The 12,122-nt window shown below is 46.7% G+C and overlaps 1 protein-coding gene across 1 annotated transcript in view; it reads right to left on the minus strand.

Moving 5' to 3' along the window:
- Positions 1–601: 601 nt before the first annotated feature.
- Positions 602–12,122, minus strand: part of LOC102020366 — a 47,223-nt gene continuing 35,702 nt past the window's right edge. Inside the window, exons 5-6 of the mRNA XM_013515756.1 lie at positions 2,044–2,625; positions 602–735 (exon numbers count right to left, since the gene is read on the minus strand). Of these exons, the coding sequence (XP_013371210.1) occupies positions 2,539–2,625 (87 nt within the window). The 3' untranslated portion in view covers positions 602–735; positions 2,044–2,538. The remainder of the gene's footprint in view (positions 736–2,043; positions 2,626–12,122) is intronic.

Below are 12,122 nucleotides of genomic sequence, written 5' to 3' on the forward strand. Positions count from 1 at the left end.
AGGAATATTCAGCCTCACCTTTCTCTAGCCTTTTGCCAAGGACCCCATTGACCAGGCCACTGGGGCCAAAAGGGAAAGAAAGAGCCTGTATATGGTGCACAGAGGGTGGTCTCACAGGGTGGACAGAGGATGGAGAAGGGGCAAGAGGAGGGGGAGGGCAAGAGGAGCTCCCTGGTCCCAGGTTGCTCTTCCTTTATCCTGGACTCTGCCTCAGTGCTTCCTCTTTCAACTGCAGCTCTACAAACATCTCCGCATTGTCATCTTGAGCTGCCCACTCTTATTATTGTTATCATTACACATTGCCAAGATGGCGCGTCTGCCAAGCCAGACTGAGAGATTTTCAGAGACACAGATGATATCTCCCCCTCCCCCATCCCATTTCTCCATGGTCTCCAGTTTGCCTTTGCACACCACAGTGCAAATGTGTGTGTGTGTGCACGTGTGTGTATACACATGCATCTGTAAGCACAGGCCGGGTAACTGTGCACTATTAACCACCCAATCTTAGTGGCTTTACACAGTAAATGTTTTCTTTCATCCTTGTTATCCATCTGTTTTAGTGTGTTTTCTGTTTCTGTAACGCAATACCAGAGGCTGGTTATTTGTAAATGAAAGTGGTTTATTTTGCTTTATTGTTCTGGCAGCTGGAAGCCCGAGACCATGGTGCTGGCATTGTCCTGGCTTCCGGTGAGGGCCTCCTTCTGCAGCACACCATGGAGGAGAGGAAGAAGGAATCTTATGGTGAAGGAGGAAGCAAGAAAGAGACAAAGAAGGCAAACTCACTTTTATAGTATCCTACTCTCCCAATAACTAACCCCCCATGAGAATTAACCCACTCTTGCAAGAAAGGCACAAACCCTTCTTGACCACCTGCTCATCCCAAAGGCTGCCTCCCAACACTGCTATGCCAGCACCACATTTCACACGGGTCTGGAAGGAGACAAATCCTATTCAAACTATAGCTCCATCCATGGCAGCTCTGCATGTCATAATGACTTTGGGACCCAGGACTTCACTTCGCTGTGACTCCCACATCCACAATCACAATGGAAGCAGGTGGGGTGGGTTACACACGAAGCTGAGGTTTCTGTTGGATGGGTTACTTCTGCACATATGCAGTGTCTCTGGCAGGCTTGTGCTGTACCTAACTTTATAGGCAGGAGGTAGAGTCCTCGCACAGACAGAAAGTGGAAAGCCAGAAGTATTTCATAAATGGTCCCCAAAGGGGTACAGACAGTCTCTACTAGGGGCTGCAGAAGAGCAAGTGATGCTTTTGAACTTAATTAGGCCATAGTTGACAATAAAAATTAAACACATCTTTTTTGACATACTCAGTTTTAATCCACTTAACAAAAGCAACAAAAAGTTAGCAAATCAGGAGCCCAGGAATTCTAGAAATCAAATGATCTTAAAAATGACAGACTGGTTAACATTATAATTTTCCATTTCTGGCTATTTTGTATGATATGACTCACACTGTACTCTGAGATAAGGGTTCTTTATTTTTCCCTTATCAGGTTAGGATTCTTGGTGCCTAGGTTTTCATGTCCTTGGCTATTCCTTAAGACATAGGCCTGGCCAGGTGTTGTGGCACATGCCTGTAATCCCAGAACTCAGAAGGCTGAGGCAGGAAGATCACTGTGAGTTCGAGGCCAGCCTGAACTGCATAACAAAACCCTGTCTCAAAAACACAAAAATAATAATAACAATAATAAAGACACAGGCCTGCTCATCGACCTTGATACTTTCTTTAGCTCAGCTCCAAAGAAGACACCCCTAGGACAGTACCTTGTACCATCCCCAAGCATCAGGATACAAACTTACCACCCCCTCCCTCTCTCTAGCAAATCTCTCCATCATTGCATGAAATTCGCTTACCTCATAAATAAGAAAGGGAAAAACATTTTTCCAGATCTAGGAATTTCTCTGTTGAATAACAATTCAGAAAAACCAGCCAACCAACCCACTAACAAACCAATCAACAAAAAGCTGAAACCAAGGCCTTAGCATTGTTGTCCAAAGCAGCAAAGCATATTCACCCACCTTCAGGAATTGTCCATATGTAGGAACTGCTTGAGTGGTGACCCCGGTTAGACAGAATTATCATCAAATTTTCCCATCCAGCCAACTTTCCAAAGAAATTGCCAGGCAAAAACATGAAAAGTCTGTGACTGAGGGTATAAAAGAGATGGCTATATATTTTAAAATGAAAGGTAAACGAAGTACCTCTTTTCTGCTCTCTCTAATTTTTAGTTACCTTTTGAGCCCTGTAGGAAAATGTTAGTATTGTTCCCTCAAAGTAAATTGTCAAAGTAGTTTTAATGGCCCGAGTTCGAAAGGTGGATGTTTTATTGATGATGCCAAGCAAGATCTTGGTGAGGACTGGTTCATAAGATCTCTAGGGCCTTTGTGCCATGAGAAGACAAGGACTTGACCCTGACTCGAGAAGCACATGAACTCCATGATAAAGTGAGGGCCACAGTAACTTTGGAAGCCTGTAAATTTGGCGGTGGAAAGGCAGCAGGATCTGGACCTGATTCAGAGTGCTGGGACCTCACTGAGGGTCCTTTTGTGGTTCTGACTCTCACCCTTGGCTTTTTTCAGCAATTTGAATTCGAATACAACCTGTCAAGGAAGGAGTGAAAATAATCAGAATAGCAGCTCCCATTTTTAAAATTTCTTTACAGGATTGTAAGAGCAGTGCACGCTCATTGCAGGGAATTTGGAAACAATAAGACATAGCTTCTTGGCAGGTATGGTGATTCATTCCTATTATCCCAGCTATTTAGAAGGCTGAGGCAGGAGGATTGTAAATTTAAGGCCAACCTTGGTAACTTCATGAGACGCTGTCTCAAAATTAGGAAAGAATGGAGAGGCTACGGATGTAGCTCAGTACAGTACTCCCGGGTTCAATCCTTAGGACCACAGGCAAACAGTAATAAACCAAACAAACAAAAAAACCACTGTTTCTTCAAAAAGAAGAAAATAAGAGACAACCATATTTTTGTGTCTACTGATAATCACCATCAAATTTCTGATCTTTTTTGCCTTTTTTTTGTTGCTGTTTTTGAGACAGGGTCTCACTAGGTAGTTCAGGTTTGCCTTAAACTCACAGTGCCTCTCCTGCCTCAGCCTCCTGAGCACTCGAGTTACAGGTGTGCACCACCACGCCCGGCCTCCTGACCTCTTTTAAATCTATAGTCTTCTCTTGATTTCTAAGTTAAATATTTCAATCATTCATTCATCTTCATTTACTAATCACCTACCATTGTCCTGTTCTCAGCATTAGTAAAATAGCAGTAGAATCAATAAAGTCCTATTCTCATGGGGATACATATCAAAGAGAGTTATTAAAATTCAGTGACAGCAGGAAGACAATGGGAAAATCTCTGGATACTTGGAAGTTAAACAGTCTGCCAATAAATAATTCACAGGTCAAAGTGGGACTCTCAAGGGAAATACAAAAATACCCGGCACTTTGAGTTGCAGCTAACACAGGGCCAGGAGGAAAACTTATGGGACCAAATGCTAACATTAGAAAAGAAACGAATCAATAATTGAAGTTCTTACTTCAAGAAACTAGAAAAAAATTATACCCAAAGCAAGCAAGCAGAAAAAAAGAAATAAAAGTAGGAGAAATCAGTGAAATGGAAAGCAACAGGGAAAAACCAATGAAATAAAAAAAATGGTTCTTCAAAAATTCAATAAAATTGATAAATCTCTAGAAATACTGACAAGATTTTTTTTAAAAAGACACATTACCAATATCGTAAAATAGACAAACGATATCAGCCCAGATCTACTGTCATCAAAAAGACAATAAGCCGATACTCTGAGCAACTTTATGCTCATAAATTCAGCACCTTAAAAGAAATGGGCCAATTCCTCAAATATCACAAGCTACCAAAGCTCAACCAAATTGAAATAAACTACTGAAAAAGCCCTATAACAATTACAGAGACAGTCTGTAATTTTCAAAGCTTCGAAGGTGGTTTTATTAGAGAATTCTTCCAGGCATTTACAGAAGAATGAATACCAATTTTGCACCAGGCATTTGAGAAAATAGAAAATGGGAACATTTCCCAACTCATTTTTGAAACAATTAGTTTTGCCTGATTTCTAAACTAGATAAAGATAAGCATTAGAAGAGAAAAACCGCAGCCAATGTCTTTCATAAACTTAGGGGAAAAATTCCCAACAACAGTATGAGTAAGTTGAAGTCAGCAACAAAGAGACCTAAGTTAGGTGAGGAGATTTAACAAAATCAGATAAGACTTCGGATTTAGATAGACTCTGTTTCAGTCACCAGCCTCCACGACATGTGATAGCTCACTGGGCCTCAGTTTAATTACCTATTATATGGGGCAACACATTATAGGACTAATATGAATATTTAATAAGTGAAGTAGTACATCTGAGAAATCAGTGGAAGTTATAATTTTGCCTTTGTGTTTTTTAAATTGCCCACACCCCTCTCTTCTCTCTCTCCAGAGCAAACATTATTCTGAAGCCTTTAGTGTGTATCTTTATTGGTGTGTGTCTTTCTGTTCAAAGCTTCAATAGTATCTCTTTTTTTTATTTTCAAGTTTAGCATAATGCAGTACAAGAAGATATTAACAAAGAACATATAAAAGTACTCTTCTGTGAAACAATTTTAAAATCTTATAATAAAATAATTAGAGAATAACAGTAGTTAACAGGAATGGTCCACATGTTACTCAGAGTACAAGACCTGGATAAAAAAAGATTGTCTCTTACAAAGAAGAAACAGATAAAAGCACAAAACTTTCTCTTCAATGAACTAAGAAAAACTAGCAGTATAAATGAAACAAGTTAGCCTATCTTTTAAACATATTTGAAGCAAAGGAATAGATATCTTGGAGAATTATTTGAACTTCTTTGTACTTCTTAGGTCAATAGTATTTCTATTCGGATACTTAGTTTCATATCACTATGTGTATCTTTTAAAGGAACATTATACAGCATCTCTGTGTTTATCTCTTAGCAACTTCCATTCTATTAGCGTGTAAGTAGCTATGTACCTACACACACTTTTATAACTTAACAACTGGGAGCCTATCCAACATCAGCTTTTAGAAACCACAACATCTGCTTTTGAAAACTTGTTAGTGTGGCCAGTCCACCCCAGGTCCAACTAGAATATACATCCTGAGCCCCTGGCACACACGTGAGCACCCAGCACATAGTACATGCTCAGTAAATACCAGAGGCAAGACTCAGACCACTTCTGTCCCCATAGCCACTCTGGGAGATGGGTGTGGACCTTTCCACTGGAGCAGAAGCTGGGGCAGAGGGCAAGGACAGGAGTCAGAGCAGCTCTCCTCCTGCACCACAGCCAGCGTAGCCAAGTTGGCAGGCCGGAGCGGAGGCTCAGTTGCGGGAGCCTGGCAGGGCCAGCTAGAGATGCAGGTCCTTGGAAGAAGGGGCATTGCTGGGTGTGGGTGTGCCAAGGGACAGGACGGGGCCTCCGTTATGGGCCACGGGCTGTGGTGATACCAAGCCCTGTGCTGTGGCATGTGTGTGGTTTATGGGCGCAGCAGTTAGTCATGGGGTGTGAGCAAATGCTCCGTGTTATACACGTACCCGCACCCTTCACACCTCACACTCACACCCATACTTGTTCACACGCACAGACACACTCATGTCTATACTCACACAGATGCATACACACCCTACACAGACACACCCCTACTCACACCCACCCACACAGACACACTCTCACCCATACGCACACATTCACACTCACATCCCCACAGACACATCCACTCACACACGCACATCCACCCACACGCGCACATGCACACGCGCTGACATCACCTTCGGCACACATGGTCCCAGCGACCTCCCGCACGTTCTCGGCATGCTCGCTGGATGGATGAGGTGACTCACCAGAGGGGCCTGTTCCTGACAGCTTGCTCCAGATGTCATGGAACTGTGGTCCCCTCACCCCACGTGAACGCAGCAACTCAGAAGTAAAAGCCAGGGTTACGGATTGGACGTTTGTGTCCCAAGTTGCCACATGGAAATCCACACCCAACGTAGGCACCAAAGAAAGGCCACACGGGGCCATCAGAGGGGGCCCAGGCCTGCAACTCAGGGGCGTGAGCCCTCTGCGGAAACCCACTTGGCCCCCGCTTTAAAGTTGAACCTCCAGCCTCTACAACTGTGAGGAAATAAATTCTGTGGTGTAAGCAGCCCCATCTGTGGGATTTATTATGACAGCCAGAGCAGCTTAGTATAGGCAGGTCCTTACACACAGCCTGAAAGAATGCACCGTGGTCTGCCCTGCTTTTTGATCTTCTTCCCCTGGCATCTCTTGAGCCACCCAGCATCCGTGGTACTCCCTGAATAGCCCGGAGCCCATTCCCACCCCAGGGCCTTTGCATTTTCATTTCCTCTGCAGCTACACTCTTCTTCCATGGCAGACCCCCTCACTTCCTCCAGCTCTCTGCTCAAAAGTCACTGTTGTGGTCGGGGTTTGCAAGGGAATAGATTTAATACAGGATACATAATGTATAGGATTATTTTATAATATTCACCCAAAAAGTCAAATGCAAGAGTGCACGAGATCTGCTTAGATGTTAGAGATTAGAAGAATCCAACTGAGGGCCTGGATCCCATGGCAATGTCCCACATGAGTCCAGCCAAAGGCCTAGGGCCTGTGGCAATGTCTCGTGCTGGTCTGTATCAAGGACCTGCATGTAGAAGACCCAAGGACAGTGATGGAAGCTGGAAAGTCCACACCAGTGGATGAAGGATCTGTGTCAATAGGCTGAGGGATCTGTACTGCAGAAAGGAAGTGACATTCAAGGTAAGGGCCAGAGCTTCCCCAGAGAAAACCATAGCCACCCTCCGAGACAGCGAAGACCAGAGAACAGCCTAGTTTGTATGAGGAAAACCAGCCCCGGTAATCTTCTCCAGGAAAATCAAGAGCACGCAATCTTCCCCTCCCGTTCTCCTTTCATACCATTGGCAGCAGTCCTCAGGTGGGCCTTCCATGCCCGGAACCACGCTGACTCAGTTCGGCTGGGTGTTCCAAGCTGCCCATTAGTTAATCCTCCAGTCACCGTGGGGCTGAAGCTGACCCACCCTGAAAACTGTAAAATTGCAACTCACCTCTCTGCCAGCGCTTTCAACCCCCCTCCATGTTCTACTTTAAAATTTCCTCCATTCATTTATCACTTAGCAAGAGTGCAATCTAGAAGAACGAGGACATTTGTCTGCTTTGTTCAACACTAAACCCCAAGCTCTCAGGACTATGACCCGCAGTTCCTTTTCAGTGAGTACGCTATTTCCTGACTGCAGCCCCGCGAGTTCTCCGGTCAGCCGGGACACCCCGCCATACCAGGACCTCCCAGCAGATGGCAGGCGCTGAACGCAAGATAAAGCAGGGCGCTTCCCAAGAAGTGCAAGACAGCTCGCTTGGATTTAATCCTGATGTGGGCTTTTCCGCGTGCCAAAATGGTTGTCTGTACGCCGCCGGCTGAGGAGCTGATAAAGCATTTAGCTAGCACAGGAGGCTGTTTACCAAAAATTCAGGGGTAAAAGAAAACATTCACAGCTAAGAAGCAAGAAGGCCAGTCTTCCCACGGTGGAGAATGTGAGGTAGAGAAATCTTGTGGCTGTGGATCTGCGTCCCTCCTCCAAAGGACAAAAGAAGTGCCATCTGCTTGCCCACTACTTCGGAGGGAAAGAAGTTAGCCCCTAACTCATCACCGGATGGCAGAAGCTTCTAGTCTTACTAAAACATGCCAGAAGATACTTGGTTACTGGAGCCTCGAATTTCCCTCTGGGCCCCCGTCCAAGCTGCCTTCTCCGTAGGTGCTTCTGTTACCCATCCAATCGGGGAATTGAGCTGCAGTGGTAAGGAACCCTTCAAAAGCCAAGTTCAAGGTGAAACTGCCTTATCAAGTTCAGCATTTGAGTGTGTCAGGTGAGGGTGAGGTCCAGGCAAGTGCTCAAGAAGCGGAGTCTCTACCGAGCGCAATCCAGCCAGCGGGCTATCACAGTCACTGCTTCGGGGACTCCAGGACCCAGCACACACTGAGCGCTCGCGGTGTGCCAGGCACGTGCGGGCACACGGCCACTTGCATCCTCTCATTTAGTCTCATAGCAACTCTCTCAAGTTTAGACTCTTCTTATCGTCACCTTACATGTGACACAAGAGCAGGGTCACTCGCCCAGAGTCCCAGGCAGGTTTGGTGCAGCTCATCCTCCGCCTTGGGGAGGGAGAGATCTGGTGAGTGGTTGTCTCATGGGTCCTTAGCAATCTCAGAGAGCATCCAGCCCCAGCCCCTGTGGGACACATGGAGAAACTAAGGCCCAGTGAAGGAAAGAGTAGCCCGGATTCCACAGACAACATCAAAGTCTGTGCAGTTACCCATGGAGAAGTACCCTGTGCCTGAATGTCCCCACTAATTGGGAGATCCATTATTTTGCCTTCCCCAGATTGCAAATTTGTATCAGTCCGTGCTGCCTCTGAAAACGTTTTGCACATGATGTTGCAAACACAGTTCATCTCTTGCTTCAGGAGTTATATAAACGAGTAGACTGTGCAGCCAGGATCACTAGCTTCTCGTGATGTGAATTCTGGATTTTATTGCTACTAGCTGTTGACCTTGATCAAGCATTTACTGTTGAAATGGAGACAATGATATTCACAGGAGGAGGTGTTGTCTACTAGGCCATTGCCATCTTGTGCCAATGGGAGCCTCCGACGCAAGTCCCCTATGTAATTTTAAGGTTTCTAGCAGCCAGATTAAGAGAGATGAAGGGCGTGCACCATTATTAATTTTCATAATTTGTTTCCTGTAACCTAGTATCTTCAAAATATCATCTTGTCAGCATCTAGTCGATGCAGAGTTGTGAGCGAGATCTTCCATGTTTTAATTTCATAGTAGGTTTTCCCACTCAGTTGTGCATTTTACACCTACAGGACATCTGCCTTTGCACTAGCTGTGTTTCAAATGCGTGGTAGTCACATGTGGCCGGAGGCTGGTGCACGGGGTGGTCCTGTTCTGAGGCTTGCCCTGATCTCAGCAGGTAATGGGCTACCTTTGAAAACCTTCCCTGCCTAGGTCACTTTTTTCCAGTGTCCCAAACAGGATTTTCACATTCCCTGAAAATATTCGCTTTGTCCTTTGTCCTACCGTGCTGGGAGTGCTCGCAACAAGCATAGTGGACTGAGGCACACGGAGGCAGAGGAGCGCAGAGGAGGGTGGGATCATAAATGTGGGAGGAACCATGTTCTTCCTGAGCAGGGGCTTGGTCTTGGTGAATCCTGGAGCTGAGGTTCTCGTCCCTCTGAGACTAAGACCTCTGATGTGCAACTCAGATGCTCCTTTTGCTGCACCTGGCTCAACTCTGTGACCTGAACAGAAACCCTCATTAGGAGAGAGCACCACCTCGGTGGCCGGCTTTTCCATCTGATAATTATTAGGTGGAAGGGCTGCAACCATGCTTGGGCTGTGCTTGGAGAACCACAAAAAAGCTCACGCCAGGCTTTACCTTCCAGGGGCTGGGATGGGAGGTGGAAGCCAGCATCTTCCTGGGATCTCCTGGCAGCAGCAGTGCCCAGGGCTCCTGCAGAGGGCACGGTCAGGCCAGGGGAACTGGAGCCATGGAGGACCAACCAAGATGAAGAGGGGCCCCTGTAAGCCTGGTCCGGGGCCAAATGGGAACCACGGGTGAGCAGCTCAGACGCAGGACTCCTGGGCTCTCTGGCGGGACTGTGGGTGGCAGAACCCATCACTCACCCTTCACCTTCAGTTCCCAGCTGGTCCTTCCTTTTCTCTGGAAGGCAGGCAGCAGCTGAGGCCAGAGCTCTGCATTCAGATGGGCTGGGTTGGAATTCTGGCTCTGTCGCCTACTGTGTGGACTTGGCCAGTACCTCTCAGCATTGGTGCCCTCATCTGTGAGTGGAGTGGTGATTTCTTCCCGGTGTTTTTTGAGCATTGAATGAGGTGATAAAAGAGAGGCTTAGCATCATGCTAGGCTGGTATTATCATACTTTACTGGGGAGAAAGCTATTCACCATACTCCTCAACTGCCCAGGACAGAGGTTCTTTATTATTTTTCTAGGTTAACTCATTTTAGGGGTTAAAAATACAACATTAATATATGCCTATACTGATAGAGGACAATCTCTGATGTATATTTTTATGTGACAAAAGCATGTGCAGAACAGTATGTTGTAGAAACCACTGTGGAGTGGATATATTTGGCCTACACTGGGAAGGTCACAGCGGTACTGGGGAGGGGCATGGGGGGGCATCTGAGAGATTCCCTTCCCATTGTCCAGTCCCTGCTCACATTTTCCCAGAGTGTGCATTCCTGTTTTTTTTCTTTTTGAGCATGCATTCCTTTTTAAATTTACAGTAAACTTTAAAAATTCCCTTCTGGTCTCTTACCAATTACAAAGGGTAGAAAATGTCCACATTCAGAAGGAAGAGCGTAGAAATCCAGCGCTGCTCCTTTGGTTGGTGCTCAAGGACCCAAGGTCCCTACCTGAGAAGATGGCTCTCTTTAAAATTCATTTTCCATGCAGGCATTGTGCCAGCATCTAACTCAGGCAAAAGGGAAACACCAAGGGAACAACTGCACATGAACACACATTCATCCCACAAACCAAGCGTTTCACACCCATACACACAATGCAATCCAGGCGTGACACATGTACCCCTCAACAGCCAAGCCACCTCACCCACATACAGTGACTGAAGGGTCCTCTGCTTCACTGCTTATGTCCTAGTCCCACAGCCTTCTCTATTTACAGACATGGTCCCAACAACCAAACCCTTCATGTGCCCCAAGAAGCAAAATATTTCGCGTGCAAACACACACACACACACACACACACACACACACATCAAAAGGGCTTTACCTACACACCCAGTAAAGCACTTCCTGCACACACAGCAATAACCAAAAAGCTTTACACACACACACACACACACACACACACGCAAAACGCCAATAATCTAAGGGCTCCACAACCCACTTAATGATCAAACCACCTCACACCAATAACCAGAGATTCACACCTTCCCCCACAACCAAAGCCCTTCACAGCCATGCATACACACTCCGAAGAGCTTTACTCCCAACCAGGGTGCTTTGTGTACAGCCCCCAACAACCAAAATATTTCACTCCTGCACCCCAACAGCTAAAGCGCTCCATGCAACCCTTCCCCCCAAACCCCTAAAGCACTCGGATTTGCTTTCTGCAGCAGCAGATACTTGAACACCAAGACATTAGACTGCGACTTTCTTTTCAGATTAATGAGCAGAAAAAGATTTGAGGCAGGAAGAGGGGGGCAGGAATGGTGGGAGAGAGCAATTACACCCAAATCTTTTCTCTGTTGATTAGGGATTCCTTCTCCAGCCTGCTTTGGCTCCGGCTAAATCTTTTTCTAATGAGATGTGGCTTATCCAGATCAGGGCGCTGAGAAAAAAGTTGCAATTAACTTTAAGAAGAAAAGGAGTGAATGAGAAAGAAGGAAGTGTGGAGGGGGCGGCAGGGCCTGTGAGGAGGGGCCAGGAACGGGGGCTTGCTCTTGGCAGCCGGGAGAGCCAGTGACGGAAGAGACTTCCTGCAGGTGGAGAGCCAGCGCGGCCTCATTGGGGCCATCAGCCCCTAGGAGGCTGTCACTCCTGCTCTGTGGACTGTAGAGCTGAGGGAAGGTCCCTGGGATGCTCCTGTGTGCGTGGGTCAGGCCTCTCTCCAGGCACCTTGGACCCAAGTCAAGGGTGAGGAGGTGGTGGGCTTCCTCACCCCCCACAGCACACTCCCTCTCAGCTGCCTCGTCCCTTTTGCCCGCTCCTTGCAGAGGACACAGGCTCTCAACCACCTGCCAGGAACCTCTGTGACCTCTATCTCCACGTCAGGTCAGCGCCCTTTCTTATCTTAGGAGCTGCTGGGATTCAGCCATCCCCTGGCAGCCGAGCCAAGAGCGACGGTGTTGAAGCAGGTCTCAGGCAGGAGGGCCAAGCCTGGGGTCCACTTGTCCTGCCTCACTCTTCCAATCTAGGTGTGGGGTCTTAAGCTGCTTTCATGCAAGGGACTTAGAGGGGTGAGAGGGGCTAGGATTGAAAGGGGCGTT

The sequence above is a fragment of the Chinchilla lanigera genome, unplaced genomic scaffold (genome assembly GCF_000276665.1).
Source record: "Chinchilla lanigera isolate Chin_1 unplaced genomic scaffold, ChiLan1.0 scaffold00030, whole genome shotgun sequence".
Taxonomy (NCBI): domain Eukaryota; kingdom Metazoa; phylum Chordata; class Mammalia; order Rodentia; family Chinchillidae; genus Chinchilla; species Chinchilla lanigera.